The following is a 22,564-nucleotide window of genomic DNA, read 5'->3' as shown; positions in this document are numbered from 1 at the left end:
ATTCCCACTTTATCCTTCTGTCTAATTAAACTTATGATCAATAAGTTTGATCTCTCACAAGCAATAACAGTTACACTGTGACAAAAGCAAATATCCCTCATAAACCAATCCAGTCATATAAGCATGCCAGAATCTCTTTACTAAAAACTACTTTAACATCCACTTTACTAACATCTGTGGCATTAACACAGACATAAATGATGTTTATCATCAGTTGCAGTCTAACAGACCAGACATCTTATTCCTGACAAAAACCCAGATTGTAGTTATCTGCTACTACTATCCACCCCAAATGACACACTTCTCAATTCTTTTCAAAACAACAGTAGCACCTGACTTCGTGAAATCTGACATAGCCTGCCAGAGAATTGCATAGAATCCCCTGCTTTTGACCTTTTCTGGCTGAAGGTTTCCTTGCTCCATTTAGTAATATTAATTTGTGGCATTTATTGGTCTCCAGACACTGATAACCACTCAGATCTCGTCACTTTCTTTTCCATGAAACTCAACCACCTGCAATCCTGCTATCCAAATAGTGAGGTCATCTTCCTGGGTGACCTCAACATCCACAACTTCAGCTGGTTCACCTACTCCGACACCTCTGCTGACCAAGCAAGCCAAGAAGCAGAAATCATTTGTTATAAGTAATAACCTAACAACTCATATCTATACTCGAATTCCTGATAACCCTCTTCACTCTCCAAATACTCGATCTCTTTTTGATCAGTTCTCCAGATGCACTGTAGAGACACCTCTCAGCAACTTAGACACCGCAATCTTGTAAAAGTCTCCTTTCTCACAGAAACCCTCAGTTCTAACCACTCCTGACTTTGCATTCTCAGCACTACACAGGAGCCAATTTTGGATAACCTCTGGAATTTCTACTCCTCCTTTCCTTAGTCTGACTGTTGCTTCTACTCACCTGACCCTAAAACATGCTACAAATGAATCCCAGATATTCTCTCTAGTATGAAGGACTTCATCCCCATTCAATCTATAATCCTCATCTGCTTTCCAAGCCCTGGTTCAACTACAAATGTTGCAAAGCAATCAAAGAAGAAAAAAAAATTCAGCTTACCACATATGGCTCGCATCAGGAAATCTAACATCATATTCTGCCTATACCAAAGCATGCAGCACATGCAAATCAGTCATCAGCAAATCCAATTTCATAAAGGCCAATAGCAGAAACTTGCTTCCTGTCCAAGTGAAAGCTGTGTTTTTTAGTCCCTTATTAATGCCATTGGATGCAACTTCTGCTCACCTGCATTTCCACCTCTCTCTCATCCTTACTTCACCCAAAGACCTCCAAAGCTGACCTCCTAGCATCACTGTTTTCTTCCAATTCCTTAATAGATGACCAAGAGAAATAACCTCCTACCATATTGGAATACAAGCACATATGTCTCCTATAGTTCTTTGACAAAATACATCAGAAAACTACTAATCAACTTGGATGCTAAAAAAAGCCTTCTGATCCTGATGGCATCTCTCCAGTTCTCACATGCTGTGCTTCAGAGCTAACACCCATCCTGCACCATCTTTATAATTTATTATACATATCTCATACTTATCCCAATGTAGGATAAGTATGAGATATGTATGATAGGATGGACATGAGATACGATCTCATGTCCATCCTATTCCAAAAAAAGGGTGATAGAAGTCTACCAGCAAACTACTTACCAGTTGGCATTCTCTCCAAAATAATGGAGAAAGTCACTCCTCCACTACTTAAGAGGCCCACAAATTAATTAGCAACCACCAGTATGGATAAAGAAACAAGTGTTGGATATAGGGGAAGATATTTTAAAATTAAAGTGATGATGGGTAGGACATATTGCACCAATGAAAATTAATAGATAGACAAAGACAGTCATCACCCTGTGTCATCTATATGAAGGAAGATGAATATCTTGGATGTCTAGAGAGAAGCTGAAAGGATGGACTAGTGGAGATGGAGAAAGTTGGCATTAGGAAGCTTTCAAAAGAGACTTCTGATTTTCATCAGAAGACTGTTTAGGTTGATAGTAGATACTTTCTGCTATTTCACCAAACTTGGTCAATTTTTATACAATTCAGTTGGAGCACCAGGTTTTTATCACCATGTTTCCTCAACCCTGTTTGGTACTGATTTGTGAATGACATCTTTGCCATCCGGTCTAATTCTCGGAATGATCTTCAGAATTGATTTCTTTTATGTGATTAACAGTATCCATTGATACATGAAATTCACACACATAAAATTGATACAGAGGATACTCCCTTTCTCCAGTATTATTTGGAATATACAGTCATCCCTCAACTTACATCGGGGTTCCATTCCATCTAAGAGGATGTAAGGCAATACATTAAATCAACAGAGTTATAGCGTTTATAGACTTAACTGTAATAGTATACTGTCATTCAGCCTTATAAAATTGTACTGTGTGTTACTTTTTCTTATTTTTTATGAAAATGTCCGGTATGCTTTGCTTATTCCTCTTCTTCTTTTCATCATAAATTTGTTTATAACAAGCAAAAGCATCATGTACTTTCCTTTCTGCTAATAAGTAGCGTTCAACATTTGGATAAATGTTTTCAGCCATTTTGAGAACATAGCTAACTGCAGAGAACATTTCTGCAAGACCCCTCACTGTAAATTGTTTAACTACCTCTTCTTGTTTCTCTTTTCCCTGCTTCCTTTTCTTGTTCTTCCTCTTCTGCAACAGGTTGTTCCTCCAGTTCTACCAATTCTTTGTTGGTCACCTCTTCAGGGGCACTTACTATTAGTTGAATTATGTTGTCATCGTTCACTTTGAGATATTGTTTGCTAGGCCCACTATTTCTTCACTCAGTTTACAAAAGTCTTCATTTTTCTCAAAATTTCCAAAATTGTGCACAAATCTTTTTAATGTCTTTTTCCATATGCCACTCATACATTGAGAGGCGGCTTTGTCCTAAGCCACAGCGATATTTTTAATAGCATGATAAATATTGAATGCTTCCCAGAATTGTACGAGTCCGCTCATTTCCTTCAGTGGCAGAAATGGCTTGTGAAAAAGTTTTCTGTAGATATAAGCCTTAAACACTGCACAAACTCCCTGATCCATCGGTTGGATCAATGAATTAGTGTTTGAAGGGAGAAACATGACCTTGAACTTGGGGTGAAGATCACCGATTTAAGATGGATGACCTGGAGCATTATCTAGAATTAATAAAATTTTAAATTCTACATTTTCTTTCACACAAAAGCTTTCCATTTCACTCGCATAACAGTTGATTAAGGCATTAACAAACAATTGTTGAGTCATTCAAGACTAATTATTGCTCCGATACTGAACTGAAAAAGTATGCTTCCTAATGTTTTTGAAGGCTCGTGAATTCTCATCGTGCCATATCACAAATGGTTTCAGTTTATATCCAGCCACATTACCCCCTAACAGAATCATAGTACGGTCTTTAAAATCTTTGAAACGTGGAAGATTTTAGCTTTTTGTGGATGAATGTCCGCTTGAGCATTTTTTTCCAAAACAAGGACGTCACATCCATATTAAGTATTTGCTGTGGCAAATAATTTTCCTCTGTAATACTTTTATCCAATTTCTCCACAAACTCCTTGGCAGGCTTCTCATCTTGAAAACGAATTCAATGCCTTGTTAAATTCGTTGGCGTAATCAGACCCTGCTTCCTCCTTCAACATGCTGAAGAGACTTAGTACCTTAGCAGTTATGGTCATAGTGCTAAGGGGTATGTGCTTTTGATTCAGGTCCTCTATCCATAATGCAAGTAGCTTTTCCATATCACCGATAGGACCTTATTGTTGCTTCGTCACTATCGTCGATTTAATGGAAGCAGATCCTTTCACAGCCTCTACAATTTTATTCTTATTTTTCAAAATGGTCGTCAATGTAGAATGTGACCATCTGTAGTCATGTGTGATCACAGTGACGGGCTTACCAGCGTCATGTTGCTTTATAACTTGCAAGTTCATTTCAAGATCAGTTGCTTGCTTTTTCTGAAATTCTTCATTAGGTTTTTGGATTGAGCATGTAGTGGCCATGTTGCACAAAATATCGTGAAATATTTAACGATAAATACACAAATAACTTATTTCTCAAGCAAAATCAACAGAGGAACTGCTGAGGGACGTTGCCGCTGAATGTGCTGTTGCCACTGCACATAATGCATTGTTGCTAAATAGAAACTTTTTTACTTTATGCTCACTTGCGTCTTGTTCGAAAGTATAGTCAAATGTTATTTATTCCCTTGTGGGTTCACGGATGTAAGTTGAGGGATGACTGCATATCAATGAAATAATCAAAGACCAGAGGTTAACCAAAAAAGAAGGAATTCAAAGAGAAAATAATTGTATCTTGGATATTTCAGTCTTTGATATGACCAGCTGAGGGAACTACAAAAAGCTGTATATAAACTGAACTTAATAGTAAAACAATATGTCAGTCTCTCAAGAAAACAAAACTAAAACTATGGCATTCAAAGGAAAAGTGCCCATCCAAACTAAATAGTAATAGACAATAAAATAATTATTGTCTATTAATATTCTGATATGTGATCCACTCAGGTTATTTCAGTTGGAAAAACAAAATCTACAAACAAATTGAGGTACTGCCAAGGATAGCGATCTGTCTCCACCTTTGGCAAACTACTATTTAAAACAATTCGAAGATACTATGTTCTCATCCATTCATCCTCAACCATCTCTTTGGTACCATTACGTTGATGATGTTTTTGCTGTTTGTTGGCCACACGCTGAAAATGAACTTTCCACCTTTCTACAATGGATAAATAACCTTCCCCCATGCATCCAATTCACTATGGAAAAAGAAAACTCTGGTACTTTACCATTACATCCTCCTTACTAGAACGTCTTCTAGTATCTTATCTGCAAGTGTCTTTCAAAAACCCATATTTACTGGCATGTCTGCGCACCACGTCTCAAAAATTTGGCATTCTTAAATCTCTAATTCATAGAGCACATAAAGTTTGCTCTTCCCCAATAATCTTACAACAAGAACCTTCCACCATTAAAATGTTGATGGAATCAAATGATTACAACTCCAATCAAATCCAATAGATACTTGACTCTTATGTTACAACTCCTACAGTTTCTTCAACAGTCCACAGAGTTCCTATTCTGTACATTCCAGGAATCTCAGAACCTATAGGTAGAATTCTAAAAAAGTATTAATTGATTCCAACATATTCCTATCAACAAAATTTCTTCTATACCTTCTACAAAGGAAAAACTGTCTTCTCTATCTTTGGCTGGCGTTTACCAAATACCTTACAAATGCGATGTCTCTTATTTTGGACAAACTGGACATTCTTTGGAAAAAAGAATAAAAGAACAATATTATATTGATTATAACAAACCTATGAAGTCTGGTCTGGTGCAACACAGTATTGACTCTACTCATAGTGTCCTGTGGGATAAAGCAGTTCTCCTCCATAGATGCAGATTCAAATAAGAACGCTTATTCAAAGAAAGTCGTGAAACTATCTTACACCGACCGAATTTAAATAGAAATGACTGTATGTCTCTGTCAAAGATCTGGAAGACTTTTATCTTATGTAAAAAACCATTTATCTTAATAGATTAAATTTGTTATTTCTATTATTTCCTAGCATGCGGTAACAACTGTATTTTAATAGGTGATCCACCGAACATTTTGCCTGTATTCCATTCCTATTACTGTTACAGGCACTGAAGATTTACCATTAATTTTAGTACGAAATATCTGTCCTTTTACTAATTAAAAATATCACTGTGGTTTTTACATGTTACTTTATTATTCAATAAAATAATTGAAAAAATCACCGGTTTTTAATTTGAGCTATAAATTCAGTTACAATGGAGATTTAAACTTTTTCCTTGAAATTGACAAGTTCCCCTAAGTAAATGGAATAATAAACAAAACATTAAGGCTGGCAGTCATTTAAAAAATAAATAAAAAACAGATTAAGAATGTATAATATTTTTTCAAAACCAACATTATTACATTGCAGTGAAGTGTGGGCAATAGGAGATAAAAGAATTATTCCAGCAGAAATGAAATATATGAGAACAGCAAGTTATTCAATGCTAGATAAAAAAAAAAGCAGTGATCGAAGAAACAGAAGCAAACCGATAAAATGCCTGGCTAAAGCTGTAAAACAGACCACCTGGCCTAGATTTATGAAAGGAAGAAGACATAAAATTTGTTATGAAACTTAAAGAGAACTTATTTTTTTCTTGATTGTCTAATAAGTTGCCTTTCTCACTGGCTTTTAAGTTTCTTTGTCTATGAAGGCCATGTTTACTGTCATATACATACCAGCATACTCTCATCATTTAATTAGTCAGAAGCTTGGTCTCATTTGAAACCTTGTTAATTGGATCAAGATTATTTGTTTTTGGCTTGCTTGGGAAATTAATGATATTAAAGGATCTTTGTTTTAATAGCCACAAACCATGTACCATCAGCATAGTACTTTAATTATCAATCTCAAAAGTCTTTATGAAAATCAAAAGCAAATTATAAAGTTTTTTTTTTTTTTTTTTTTTTGGCAGGGGATGATAACTATTTTAAGGATCAAATATTTTGATATTAAGAGTTTATTTTTCACTTGGTTAGACATTAATAAGTTTAGTTTAATCCTTTATCCAAGTGTGAGCAAACAAAGTTTGTGCCTGAAAGTATCTTCAGAACTGGGTAAGGTAGTGCAACAACAGGCAACTCGTTGCAAAGGTGGAGAAAGTTCTCATCACTCCTATCTCAGTATCTCCCATAATGCAAAGCACATCTCCTTGCGGACATGTATAATGCTATGCATTAAGGCAAGGCCACTACCCATACCGGTTTCGACCTTTATTGAGGTCTCATCTACTGGGAGCCACGCCCAGTAGTGGAGATACAAAGGCAGAAGCAATGAGAGGTCATCCTAACCTATAGGAGTTGCCAAAGGGTGTGCAACCTTATTAAATTACTCTGGATTCAGAGAAACATGTTGAGAGTTTATTTTTCACTTGGTTAGACATTAATAAGTTTAGTTTAATCCTTTATCCAAGTGTGAGCAAACAAAGTTTGTGCCTGAAAGTATCTTCAGGACTGGGGTAAGGTAGTGCAACACCAGGCAACTTGTTGCAAAGGTGGAGAAAGCTCTCATCACTCCTATCTCAGTATCTCCCATAAAGCAAAGCACATCTCCTTGCGGATATGTGTAATACTATGCATTAAGACAAGGGCCACTACCCAAGACGAGACCTCAATAAAGGTCAAATCCGATATGGGTAGTGGCCTTTGCCTTAATGCATAGCATTACACATATCCGCAAGGAGATGTGCTTTGCTTTATGGGAGATACTGAGATAGGAGTGATGAGAGCTTTCTCCACCTTTGCAACGAGTTGCCTGGTGTTGCATTACCTTACCCCAGTCCTGAAGATACTTTCAGGCGCAAACTTTGTTTGCTCACACTTGGATAAAGGATTAAACTAAACTTATTGAAGATCAAATAAAAATTATGATACAACATGACAAAATTTCATTCCAGCTGGGACGTTGCCTGGTTAAACAAGGCCCACATTGTTTTCAGTAGGGAACCAGGGCGAACAGCGAAAAGTCAGCTACTGGAACAAATCTGAAAACACACCCCAACTCAACATCACCAGAGTTAAAGATCGGTACTATCAACATAAGAAGTCTGAATGACAAAGAAATGGGGCTAGCTGAGGAATTAGATAACTACCAGATCGACATAATAGGGGTGACTGAAACAAAAAAGACCAAAACTGGTGAGATCTTTCTGAGCAATAAATACAAAATGTTATATTCAGGCAATGACAATCAAGGAAAAGAAGGAGTAGCCATAGTATTCAACACAAAATACGAGGCTAATCTACTTGAATGGCAGTCAGTCTCAAGTAGAGTAATGTGGGCAAATATGAGAATGGGGAACTGGACAATGAGACTTATTTCTGCCTATGGTCCCACAGAAGGTTCTACTAAGGTAGAAGTGGAGGAATTTTTTGAGGCTTTAGAAAAAGCAACTGACACAATGAAAAAGGAAAAGTTGGTCCTTGTTGGGGATCTGAATAGCAGAGTAGGAAATGATTGTGAGACATACAAAAATATTTTAGGAAAATTTGGAGAAAAGAGCAAAGCTAATAATAATGGCAAATACCTGTTGGATTTCTGCTGAGGACATGGACTGGTTATTACTAACACCATGTTCCAACATAAAAATGTGCACAAATTCATATGGAGAGAAGAGGCAAGGAATAAGAAAAGTCTCATTGACTATGCTATTGTTGATAGTGATGTGTTCTCCCTGGTGCAGAACACCAGAGTGTACAAAGGATTTGAAATTGGAAGTGATCACTATTTAGTCTTGAGTATAATAAAATTGAATTTCATATTGAAAAGAATAACATGTAAGAAAGTTTTAAAACTGTAGACTAAAGTACACAAAGATTATTGAAGAAAAAATGAAAGAGTTTGAGAACAGGAATCAAATCTTGGAGATTCAGTGGCAAGCCTTGAAGGAAGTCCTGATTGATTCAGCTAGAGAGGCATGTGGTGAAATTATCTGCAAGGATAGAAAAATTTGAACTCCATGGTTGACACAGGAAGTTAAAGAGGCAGTGAAAGAAAAAAAGAAAGCATATCAAAAGTTCCTGGCAAATAAGTCAGCTTATGCTCTTAGAGAATACAGAGACAAATGCAAGAATGCTAAACACTGTGTAAAACTAGCTAAACAAAAGTCATGGGAGGACTTTGGCAAGAATATAGAAAATAAATATCAAGAAGGTGGTAAAATATTCTGGAGGTTGTTGAAGAAGCTTAGGAATGGAGGAAAGAGTACTGTAAAAGGAATTAGAGATGATAAAGGTGACATGAAAACGGGAGGGAAAAAAATATCCTTGAAGTATAGAGTAATTACTTTGAAAAATTGCTAAATGAAACAATCAGTGATGACAGCACAGTGGTAAAAAAACACTGACCAGGCATGCAGTCAGGAATACATATCCATACTTGAAGTAGAAAAAGCCATCAAAGGCTTGAAATGTGGAAAGGCAGCAGGAGTAGATGATATTCGACCAGAAATGCTGAAGTATGGTGGTATAAAAGTCTTACAGTGGCTGCACTGCATAGTTCAGAAAGCCTGGACAGAGGGACGAATTCCCGATGATTGGAGTAGAGCTCTCATAGTGCCCATATATAAAAAGGGAAATTAAACTGAATGTGAGAATTACAGAGGTATTTCCCTACTGTGTGTTCCTGGCAAGATCTATGCAAGTATACTTGAGAAACGGTTTAAAAGAATTGTGGAAGAAAAGCTTGGTGAAGAACAAGCTGGATTCAGGCCCAATAGAGGCTGTCAGGATCAGATCTTCACTTTACGACAAATAGTCGAGAAAGCATGGGAATATAACAAAGATCTGTATTTAAGTTTTGTTGATCTGGAAAAGGCATGTGAGAAGGTTCCAAGAGAGAAGCTATTCAATACGCTGCAGTTATATGGTGTCAATGGGGCATTATATCAAGCAATACTTAGTCTTTATTTGAGTTGTGAGTCAGCAGTTAGAATTGAAGGAAGTACAGGAAGATGGTTTAATGTTAAATCTGGTGTGAGACAAGGATGTACATTATCCCCTCTGTTATTCATTATCTATATGGATCACATTATGAAAGAAAGTGGTATTAAACATGATATCAGAATGGGAGATGTTAATGTCAGCTCTTTGCTTTATGCGGACGATGTTATACTTCTAAATAAATCCACTACAAGTTTGCAAGATTTCCTGACTAAATTGAATAACTGTTGTAATAGATATGGTATGAAGGTCAGGATTAAAAAGCCAATGAAAATAGGCAGAATCGTTTAAAATGTCAATATTGTGTTTTGAACAGGGAACCCGTGGAACAAGTAAAACATTTCAGCTACTTAGGCATGATTTTTAGTGAAGATGGTAAATGAAATATGGAAATAGACAACAGAATCAGCAAAGCTGGTATGGTAGGAAGTCATTTGAATAAATTCATATTGAATAAGAGAGAAATTAGTTGGAACACTAAATTAGCTGTATACAAGACAGTGTTCAAACCAGTTTTAACTTATGGATCTGAGAGCTGGGACATAAGTAAAACACTTGACCAAAGACTAGAGACAGCAGATATGAGAGTCCTGAGAAAGATTAGAGTTGTGAACAGATGGCATCAATGGCAATATCATATTAAAAACGAGGATATTAGGAAAGAATTTGACATTGTCGGCATCCAGGAATGCGTTAGCAGAGCTAATCTCAAGCGGTATGGACACTTAAACAGAATGGGCGAGGAAAGATTAGCAAAACAAGTGTTCTCTGCCAGGTTGGCAGGAAAACGACCCAGAGGAAGACTAAGATATAGGTGGATTGATTCGTTGCAATGTGCCTTAGACGATAGAAATAGAAGATCTGATAATATTGGAGTCTTGACAAGTAATAGACTGATTTGGAGGAAAATTGTAGGTATGAAGTTAGTAATGGTGTTAATTTTTCATGTAGTACTATCATATCCTGTATACACCCCTTGAGGGTACATGTCAGGAATTTGATGATGATGACGATGTTTCCTTCCACCAAAATACCAAATGGAGAAAAGGCGACAGAAATCTGGGGGGGGGGGATCTGACTACCTCCAGGTATTTGCGACATTCCGGGCTCAAGCCTCCTTATAAAGTATGCCTGTTCTGATCATTCGGAGCATTCAGACTGGCCTGTCTGCAGTTAAGCAGCAAGAACATGTTGACTAGGTGTGCATTCATTAACTTGGTAAGTTTGGACTAGAAGGTTTATGTTAATTCATTATTAACTGAGATGTCACTTCCAGCCGAACATCAATTTTTAATTTGAAAACTGTGTTACTTGTTTACCTTTCGATATGTTCCTATAGATGATAGTATAACACTGGAGAAATATGAGCTGTAAGTTTATAAATTTTAATTTTGTAAACTGTGTCTGATCCATTGAATTAATCCAGTATGTTTTAAAGATGTGCAAGAAGCATTCATTACCATAGTGTCTCAATAAAAATTGGGCTTAGCTGTGTACAAGTTAACTGTTGAGTGTATTTTCTTCAACACTGACAATTAAATTCTTCCAATGAAATATTATTATTACATGACACCACTTAAGAGTCCAAGGATTCATCGCAAGAGGGTACTCTACTCTGCTATATCTCGTATACTACTAATTCTCCAATTACAATATTACTACCATCGGTGCCATCTACACATGTATATATACAGCACTTTTTTGTTTGTCAAAGAATGGGTGCGATACACGTTCTTTGCTAGCAGGAAAAGTTGAAAATCAAAATGATTCCGCATCCATGTAATAAAGGTGCTGGTATGCTGTACTGTCGGGTACCCAAAAGAAAACACTGTATATATCATAATCATGTGTCATCTCCTGCCTAAGAGGTTGACTACCATGGTGTGACTCACAGTTAACTATGGGTGTTAGGGGAATTTGTGAGAATCCTATCTCTTCCACATTGTTGTAAGTATTCACGGCTGTAGATCATGTGTATTCACGGAGTTGGTTTGTCTGTTCTGAGGGATGAAAAAAAAACCCAAGTTTCCAGGTGAAAAAAACCCGCTACCTCTGTGAGACTGGCTAAATCACTTTCAGTTGAAAGAGACCAGATAAGTTCCTTATGTCATGGATGGGAATCAAACCCAGGTCTTTCTGACCAAAGGGCTTCGTCTGTAACAACTGAGCTATGGAGGCTCTTACTGACATGCACATGCGCATGTACACAGGAAGTCCTTGACTTACACTAATTCACACTCTCACAAATTATCCTAATAGGACTATGAAAAAAATTTGAGTTATAAAAATTTTATTTAAGGCATTCATTACTTGGATGCTACCTAACAGCAGTCACCTACAAGGTTGACAGCTATGCAGTGCATATGGGTGCCTTCCTTACTATTGAACATAGTTGTGCTGTGTATTTGTATTCATAAACTTGCATATTTTTTACTGTTTGCGTGTGCTGGGATAGAATACAATCGTGATTGGCAAAAAAGGAACAGAAGTGCAAAAGGAGAATCGATGTATTAACACATCAAAATTGATCTAGAGATGAAAATTATAAAAAAAAAATTATATTTTACTTATCTGATACTTTTAAAAATTCTCTCTCGGGTATGTAATGATCCCTGCTTCATATAAAGAAGTTTTCGAATTTGATTTTTGTGTCATGGCAGGTATTATAAACATCTTTACCACAAGGTCTCCTTTCCCTGTATATACAAAACACTCTTTAAATTCATGCCTCCTTCAAATGGCCAAATTAATTTTTTTTTCTCTTGCTATTTATTATATTACTTTGTGTTAATTATATACTGAAGTCCGATTTGTGTATGCATGCAGTGGATGAAACCTAGAGAAATAACCTTTAAAACATGATAATGCACTACACATACTGCACTGTAAATATAAGCAAATAGGGTGCAATTAACGGTGACGGGGAGGTAAAATCTGATGTGAAATTCAAGTTGTGTAAAGTTTGTAGAATGTAAGTCCGAGGACTGTGTGTGTGCGTGTGTGTACGTTTTATTTCTGTCTTGTAGCTTTGTTATATTGAATTTTTTTTATTAAATATAAGTGGGTATACAAGACTGCTACTTATGATGGAAGTGATATTATTTCTAAAATATAGAACAAGATAGATTACTTTCCATTGTCTACGAAAAATTTTCAATTGTAGAAATTAATCTAAGATCAGACAGTGGGGAAGCTCTCTGATTTCGTTCTGGAAAATCGGTTACTAAACTTCACGTCAGAAAACAATGATGAGCCACTTGGAATACTATAGGAATCAAAACAGGATTAGAAATAAACTCGAACATGTTCAATAGTCAAAAATCAAGCAAAAAGGATAACCTGTAAGGCTTTGTAAGGAGGAAAAAATAATCGTTAACACATATGCAGGTTAAATTATATAACAGACAACCATTTTAATTTAATTTTTATGTCATGGCAGATATTATAAACATCTTTACCGCAAGAGTGACTTAGGTGTGTTTATGCTATTTTTTATTTTCTTTAATAATATAATTATAATTGATCCCATTGTTATTTTAAGTAAATTGTGCAACATTTTCTTTTCATTTTTAGGAATTCACAAATTGATAATTCTCAAGGATCATCATATTTAAATGATCACACTCTCTTGTTATTTCAGGAAGATATGGTGAGCTCTGATTTCATGTATTTTGGCACTTATTATTTTGTCATATAGTGAAGAGTCCCATTTATGCAAATGTTGTAATAACAGTATTTGCTACATACAGTAAAACAATATACATATAGAATGGATGTCCAAAAAAAGCCTTTTTTTAAAATAGTATTCACTTTTGTAGTTGTTTAACAGAGACATGCATGTTAGTAATTCTCAGTAATAAACAAAATTATCTGTAATTCTGTACCCTTCAAAATTTTTCAAGAATTCTTCCCCCCCCGTGAAATCATCTAGATGATGTCTTTGAGATATTACAAGAAGACATCCAAGTTTGCAACTTTATTCCTTGACGAAAAGAGTTTCCTTCAAATACAATACACTTAGTGCACCTTTTGAAAGGAGCACATTAGACATATGGATGCCTACATCAAAAATATGCAACACTTTGTAGAAAAACTAGCAGAAATTTCTATCTCACCAACAGACATACTAGCTAGTCTGGATATTGTATTGTTATTCACAAATGTTCCTGTGGACAAGTTATGGTACTTATAGATAATCTTTCTCCCCTCAGGACATCTCTCAACTATTGATGCCATCTGTTCAATCCCTTAATTTTTCTTGAAATTCTCATATCTGTGGTCTTTAGTCTTTGATGCATTGTTTTATTTCTAACCTAACTCTCAAATCCATAATTCTTTGAAATTAGTTAGTGTTTTAACTAATTTCTCTCTTATTCCATATAAATCTATTCATCTGGCTCCCATATTCCATCTTTCCATCATCATCAAATTCCTGCCATGTACCCTCAAGGGGGTGTACGGGATATGATGGTACTACATGAAAAATTTACATCATTACTAATTTCCTATGTACAATTTTCCTCCCAATCAGTCTGTTACTTGTCAAGACTCCAACATTATCATATCTTATATTTCTATTGTCTAAGGTGCATTGTACTGTATCAGTCCATCTATATCTTAGTCTTCCTCTGGGTCGTTTTCTTGCCAACCTGGCAGAGAACACTTGTTTTGCTAATCTTTCCTTGCCCATTCTGTTTAAGTGACCATACCACCTGAGATTAGCTCTGCTAATGCATTCCTGGATGCTGACAATGTCAAGTTCTTTCCTAATATCCTCGTTTTTAATATGATATTAGCATTGATGCCATCTGTTCACAACTCTAATCTTTCTCAGGACTCTCATATCTGCTGTCTCTAGTCTTTGGTCAAGTGTTTTACTTATGTCCCAGCTCTCAGATCCATAAGTTAAAATTGGTTTGAACATTGTCTTGTATACAGTTAACTTAGTGTTCTGGCTAATTTCTCTCTTATTTCATATGAATTTATTAAATTGACTTCCAACCATACCAGCTTTGTTGATTCTGTTGTCTATTTCCATATTTAATTTACCATCTTCACTAAAAATCGTCCCTAAGTAGCTGAAATGTATTATTTGTTCCACAGGTTCTCTGTTCACAACACAGTTGACATTTTCAACGATTCTGCCTATTTTCATTGTCTTTGCCTTTTTATTGCTGACCTTCATACCATATCTATTACAACAGTTATTTTATTTAGTCAGCGAACCTTGCAGACTTGTAGTAGATTAATTTAGATGTATAACATTGTTCGCATTAAAGCAAAGAGCTGACATTAACATCTCTAATTTTGATATCATGTTTAATACCACTTTCCTTCATAATATCATCCATATTGATAATGAATAACAGAGAGGATAATGCACATCCTTGTCTCACTCCAGATTTAACATTTAACCATCTTCCTGTACTACAATTCTAACTGCTGACTTACAACTCAAACACAGACTAAATATTGCTTGATATAATGGATCATTAACACCATATAACTGTAACGTATTCAATAGCTTCTCTCTTGGCACCTTGTCATATGCCTTTTTTCAGATCAACAAAACATAAATACAGATCGGTGTTGTATTCCCATGATTTCTCCACTATTTGTTGTAAAGAAGATCTGATCCTGACAGCCTCTATTTGGCCTGAATCCAGCTTGCTTTCACCAAGCTTTTCTTCTACAATTCTCAACCAGTTTCTGAAGTATACTGGCATAAATCTTACCAGAAACACTCAGTAGGGAAATACCTCTGTAATTCTCACATTCAGTTTTATTTCCCTTTTTATATATGGGTACTATGAGAGCTCTACTCCAATCATCGGGAATTCGTCCCTCTGTCCAGGCTTTCTGAACTATGCAGTGCAGCCACTGTAAGACTTTTATACCGCCATACTTCAGCATTTCTGGTCGAATATCATATACTTCTGCTGCCTTTCCACATTTCAAGCCTTTGATGGCTTTTTCTACTTCAAGTATGGATATGTATTCTTGATTGCATGCCTGGTCAGTGTTTTTTATCACTGTGCTGTCATCACTGCTTGTTTCATTTAACAAATTTTCAAAGTAATTACTCCATACTTCAAGGATATCTTTTTCTCCCGTTTTCATATCACCTTTATCGTCTCTAACTCCTTTTACTGCAATGTTTCCTTCATTTCTAAGCTTCTTCAACAACCTCCAGAATATCTTACCACCTTCTTGATATTTATTTTCTATGTTCTTGCCAAAGTCCTCCCATGATTTTTGGTTGTTTAGTTAGTTTTACAAAGTGTTTAGCTTTCTTACATTTGTCTCTGTATTCTCTAAGAGCACAAGCTGATTTATTTGCTAGGAACTTTTGATATGCTTTCTTCTTATCCTTCACCACCTCTTTAACTTCTTGTGTCCACCAAGGAGTTCTGATTTTTCTATCCTTTCAGACAACCTCGCAACATTAATGTCTGGCTGAATCAATCGGGGTTTTCTTGAAGGCTTGCCACTCGATCTCCAAGGCTTAGTTCCTATTCTCAAACTCTTTCATTTTTTCTATGAATAATCTTTTTGTATTTTAGTCTACAGCTCACATCTGAGAGCTGCTCAACTTTTATTCGCTTTTAAACTTTCTTACATGTCATTCTTTTCAATATGAAATTCAATTTAATCCTGCTCAAGACTATATAGTGATCTCTTCCAATTTCAAATCTTCGGTACACTTTGGTGTCCTGCACCAGGGAGAAAACATCACTATCAACAAAAACATAGTCAATGGGACTTTTCTTATTCCTTGTCTCTTCTCTCCATATGAATTTGTGCACATTTTTATGTTGGAACATGGTGTTAGTAATAACCAGTCCATGTCCTGAGCAAAAATCCAACAGGTTTTTGCCATTATTATTAGCTTTGCTCTTTTCTCCAAATTTTCCTAAAATATTTTTGTATGTCTGACAATCAATTCCTACTCTGCTATTTAGATCCCTAACAAGGAGCAACTTTTCCTTTTTCATTGTGTTAGTTGCTTTTTCTAAAGCATCAAAAAATTCCTCCCCTTCTACCTTAGCAGAACCTTCTGTGAGACCATAGGCACAAATAAGTCTCATGGTGCAGTTCCCCCCCCCCCCCCCCATTGTGATATTTGCCCATACCGCCCTACTTGATACTGCCTGCCATTCAAGAAGATTAGCCTCATATTTAGTGTTTAATGCTATGGCTACTCCTTCTTTTCCTTGATTGTCATTGACTGAATATAAGATTTTGTGTTTATTGCTCAATAAGATCCCACCAGTTGTCTTTTTTGTTTCAGTCTCAATTATGTCGATCTGGTACTTATCTAATTCCTCAGCTAGCTTCATTTCTTTGCCATTCAGGATTCTTATGTTGATAGTACCGATCTTTATCTCTGATGTTGAGTTGGGGTGTTTTTTGATTTGTTCCAGTAGCTGACTTTTGCTGTTCGCCCTGGTTCCCTGCTTAAAACAACCAGTGCTTTGTTTAACCGGGCGACGCCCCAGTCGGCATGAAATTTTGTCATGTTGTACCATCATTTTGTATTTTGGTTTAAGCCAATAAGAATACAGTTTGGTCGGCTAAATCCCAAATTGCCAGCCCAATTATTCGTTCAGTATCCAAGTAGATATCCATCAGGGTGCACCACGAGAAGGTGAGGATTGGACGTTAGGTCAGAAGCCCTGGTCGGTACTCTGCATTCCTTTAAAGGCTATGTGGAGGTCTACTCTCAGTTATACAGCTTTGACCCTTAAGCACCCCTTCCATCTTTCCTTATTCTGTTTTTCTTTTTCCATGTTTAATTTGCCATTGTTACTAAAAATTGTGCCTAAATATTGAAATTTATCCACGTTCATGCTTATTTTTCATATTCTTGGCCTTTTTATTGTTGATTTTCATACTACATTTCTTATTTAGAACAACACAGTAATTACTTTAATTAATAAATAAGGTAGATATTTTGTACTAAAACTAATAGTACATCTCTTCAGTGTGACAAACAGATAGGAATAGAATACAAGTAACAAACATTCAGTGGATCACCTATAATGAGAATCTTCTCCAAAGATTCTTATTATAGGTTCAGAAATAAGAATCATCTCCAAAATAAGAAACATCGCATTTATAAGGACAAACTGGCCATTCTGTGGAAAAAAGAATTAAAGAACATCAATATTATATTGATTACAACAAACTTCAGAAGTCTGGTCTAGCACTATACAGTATTACTACTACCCATGATATCCAGTGGGATAAAGCTATTCTCCTTCATAGATGCAGGTTCAAATATGAACGCCTCTTTAAAGAAAGTTGTGAAGCTTTTTTACACCGACTGAATTTAAATCGAAATGATTGCCTCTCTTTCTGTCGAAGATCTAGGAGACTTTTATGTAATCATTAAAAAAACTAATTATCTTAAATATTAATTCTTTATTAATTTCTTTCATTTCCTAGCTCGCGACAACATTGTATTTTAATAGGTGATCCACCGAATGTTCGTTACTTGTATTCTTTTCCTATCTGTTTGTAACACTGAAGATGTACTATTAGTTTTAGTATGAAATATCTACCTTATTTATTAATTAAAGTTATTACTGTGGACTTACGTGTTGTTCTTAATAATAATTATACTATGCCACAGGTTCCTCTAAAAATAAAAATACCACATTTCTTACTACTGTTATTCTATTTAGTTATAGAACCTAGACTAGTACTTAATTTCCTTAAAAGTAGAAGACATAATTATCTGCATAAAGCACAAAACTAAGTTTGATATATCTGATATCAGGTTTAATGCCACTTTCTGGAATAATGTATCCATATAGATGATGAAGCATATTGGAGATAGTGGGTTACCTTTTCTTGCAACTGATTTTACATCAAACTATCTTCCCATATTTTCTTAGTTGTAACTGTTGACTTATATCTTAAATATATAGATTATGTATTGCTCTGTATAATGTCCCATTTCCTTCACATAATTATAGTATTCTTGGACATCTTTCTCTTGGCATACTGCATATGGCTTTTTTGAGATCTACAAAATTAAAGTCAAGATCCTTATGTTCCAACAATTTCTCAGCTGTTTGTCATAAGTGAACCTAGCATCCTCTGTTTGGCTGGAACCCAGCTTGTTCTTCTCCAAGTGTCTCTTCCACAATTTTTCTTATCCAGAGAACATTTGATAGTGAAATTGCTCTATAATTCTCATATTCAGTTCTCCCCCCCCCCTTTTATTTTTATTTTTATTTATTTATTTTTTTAATTTATATATATATATAGAGAGAGAGGAGTGGTATGGTATGAGATCTCTCATTCCACTCATCTGGAATTCATTCTTCTTACCAGGTCCTCTGAATTATATAGTGTAGTCACTGTAAAATTTTTATATGAGGGTGGTTCCATAAGTTTCTGGCCTGATTAACTTTTAAAGGTGCTAGAAAGAAAACATCACTTTTCAACATAATCTCTCTTTATTTTCACCACACTTTTCACATCTTTGAATTGATATTTCTTATGCCCTTGAAAAAAATAGTCTGTACTACTTTTGTTCTGCAAAATGGCCTAAAACTGCATCTTTCACCTCATTGTTTTTTGCAAATTTTCTTCCTTGAAGGTCTTTCTTCAGTTTCAAGAAGAGTTAGTAATCACTGGGTGATAAATCAGGCTGTAGAGCGAGTGTTCAATCTCCCGGATGCCACAGTAATTCACTGCAGCCTTCACAACAATAGTTATATGGAGTGGAGCATTGTTGTGAAGCAGGTGAACACCATGACTCAGCATTCCTCATCTCTTCTCCTTTATGGCAGTTTGTGCATAATATTCTGCATTCACTGTGGTATTCTTTTCCTTGAAGTCAAGGAAAAGAATTCCCTAGAGAATTCTTTTCCTTGACTTTTAGAGAATTCAAGAGAATTCCCTAGCGATCCCAAAAGATTGCTTGGAAAGAGGATCATAATAAAAGACCATGGTTTCGTCCGTGAATTCCAGCACTTCTCTCTAATGCCCTTGGCAAAGCTCTAAAAACTTGTGGGAACAGGTTATACAGTGCTTCTCTGAATTGAAGAGAGAAGTTGGGGCACTCACCTTGCACTGACCTTCATCATGTGAAACTTCTCGTGAATGATGCTAAAGATGGTTATTATAGAAAGCCCGAACCTTGCTGAGATTTCTTTGAGCTTCAGCCATCTGTCATTGAGCAATTCCTCCTCAGCAAGAGAGACATCTAGTCTATTCTTGTGTATGTCAAAGGTGGCAGAATGAAAAATAAATCATCATCATAGTTTATTCACAATATGATACATTGTGAAAAGGGAAAAGAGATTTACATTAAAAATTAAAGATTGCAAGTTATGGTCTTCGAAGTCTCTATCTTGAGATAACTGGTAGAAGTCAGGTGGAGTTTTACAGTTCAGCCTATTGATGGTTTCACATATGTATTGCCATAATTGTTTGCATGGTCTTCCTCTACTACGATTGCCATCTTCTGGTTTGTAGAGGATTCCAAAAAGGGTGAAACTTCAGGATGTCTGAGTTGATGTCCAAGCCATCTGAATTGTTTTTTTTTTTACTATGTTGACTATATATTATATGAAAAATAAATATAAAATATAAAAATAGAACAAATTATATGAAGATAGCCTCAACCACATCTTTCCCTGAAATTCTCTCTTGTAGTTAAGTAAACATCAAGAGCATCTCAAACATGTCTATTCCACCATCTGATAATTTCGGCTTGCATGAACTTTGTTGATCATGAGTACTTCTCTGTAGAATACATCAGTCACCTGCCCTATTATAAACTTACTCCAGATACAAATTCTACAACAATCCTGTTCAATGAGAACCCACTTGTGAAGAAAATTATCACCATGGTATCACTGAAAGATAAACCACCAGACATCCCACAGGAAAAAATGGATACTTCTGTATCCAACAAAGGTAAATTAATTCCAACAAATGATCCTGACACTGGATGATGCATTAAATGCTTTCCCAGAGGAAGAGATGAACACCTGTCTATGCTTCCCAGCTGTAGAAACACAATTCTGTTTTTGTCTGCAATAGCTCATTTAAAACCAGTGAGAATTTCACTGTAGATAGTCTGCTTATGGTAGAAATCTTAATCTTATTGGACAATCATGCTCCTTTCCACATGTCCAGCTTAATACTGCATTGGAAGTGGTAGCTTTTGCTTATCTTTTTGCTTATCTGTTGGACTTCTTATTACAGTATGTTCCATTTATTTACCACCAGGTTCTCAATTAAATGCAATTAGGTGAACATTGATAACTTATATTGCAAATGCTCTAGCCCATACTTCTTTTTGATGACTTTAATGAACACTGGGCAAGTTTCTCATATTATTGAGTTAATGCTTGACGATAATGACCTCTCTCTCTTCTTAACTGCTCTTTCATATTCTTCAGTAGGTCTTCTGATATTTTCCACTGATCATTTTCCTGTGATTTGCACTGTCTTTGCAGGAACAATGTTCTATATGGATGTACATGTAGCAAATGGTTAACTGAAATACTTTCTATTCTTGCAAAATTTAATGCTATAACAGATTGTGTTGTCCAGGTAGCATCAACTATAATTCCAAAAACATAATTTTGATTGCCACTCATCCAAAATTTTGGTGGAATCCTGAGTGCCAAGCAGCCAAAAAAAGATCAAGATGGAGCATGGGGTATATTTCATAGATATCCTAACACATCAAATCTCATATCTTTTAAATGTCATCATCATAACGCTGATTATAGGTACAGACCATATTGGTCTGTTCTGGTCTCATTATTCATCCAATATTCTTTTTTGAGGTCTTCCTGGCCTTCTCTTTCCAATTGGTTTATATTTTAGTATTTGTTTAGGATGTCGGGTGTTGGCTATTCAGTCTACATGTTATCCTAAATCTTAGACATCACATTCAAAAACAATCTTGGAATCTCAACAACATCTTCATATACTCCTGAATTTTTGATATTGAAAGAACATCAAGAGAAACAGTGGGCTTCTCTACAAATGGGTTGGAGCTATACAGTGATCCATTCATTAATGAACTGAAAAGAGCTCTTTTTGTTCTCTCTCACCTGATGACATTTATTATGAGAGATGAAAAAACGTTCCATCATCTGCTCTGTATCTTCTTCTCGTACTATACAACAGAATACCAATTGTCAACCTATTGCTCTGAACTTTTTAGATATCATTGGACCATTTGACCCTTTCAGAAACATGTATAGGAGATGCATTCCTGAAACAAGAACATCTGATTTCAGTGTTCTTTGATATGGAATAAACTTATGACACAGCCTGGAAATATGGCATATTCAAAGACTCTTAAAATCTAGGTCTCAGAGGGCACCTTCCTGTTCTTATCAAAAACTTTCTCTCTAGTCAAATCTTCCACATCTGAGTGGGAAGCACTTTATCCTCATCTTTATCCTTGTCTTAAGTGTAACTCTTTTTTGCTATCAATCAACTTTTCAGCAGGTATTGATAAGATATCTTACCAATATCTTTGGGAAGATATTAAATACACTTCTACTAGATATGTAATACACTTTAGCCAAAAACTCTTCAGCCAAACCCAGAATTAAGGATGAAACAAACTATTATTCCAGTAGCAACAGAAGCCAAGTTCTTAAGACATGTTTTTGATAAGAAGCTTGCATTCCTTGCCCACATTCATCAACTAAGAGAAAAGTGCAAAAAAAAAAAAAAAAAAAAAAAAAAGCATTGAATATCCTTTGTATTGTATCCTCCACTGAATGTGGTATGGATTGATTTTCTTTGCTTTGCCTATTTCATATACTTGTTCAATCAAAACTTGATTATTTATCCCAAGTTTACAGTTCTGCAAGGGAGGAGAGCACACTCCAATGGTTGGATCCTCCTATCTATCATCAGGGTATATGAATAGATGCTGTTTTTTTTTGCACTTAGCCTATTCAGAGTCGTTATGTAGAAGCAAATGAACCTGTTCTGTT

At 35.6% G+C, this 22,564-nt stretch overlaps 1 protein-coding gene across 1 annotated transcript in view; it reads left to right on the top strand.

The window, feature by feature from the left end:
* LOC150095494 (deubiquitinase MYSM1-like) overlaps positions 1 to 22,564 on the top strand; it is a 166,168-nt gene that overhangs the window by 12,096 nt on the left and 131,508 nt on the right. Inside the window, exon 2 of the mRNA XM_090410286.1 lies at positions 13,152 to 13,227. Within this exon, the coding sequence (XP_090266412.1) occupies positions 13,152 to 13,227 (76 nt within the window). The remainder of the gene's footprint in view (positions 1 to 13,151; positions 13,228 to 22,564) is intronic.

This window comes from Typopeltis vanoorti, chromosome 20, assembly GCF_054136105.1.
Source record: "Typopeltis vanoorti isolate ZY-2024b chromosome 20, IOZ_Tvanoo_1.0, whole genome shotgun sequence".
Taxonomy (NCBI): domain Eukaryota; kingdom Metazoa; phylum Arthropoda; class Arachnida; order Uropygi; family Thelyphonidae; genus Typopeltis; species Typopeltis vanoorti.
The sequence above is the reverse complement of the archived record's forward strand: the minus strand, read 5'-3'. Positions and strand labels throughout refer to the sequence as shown.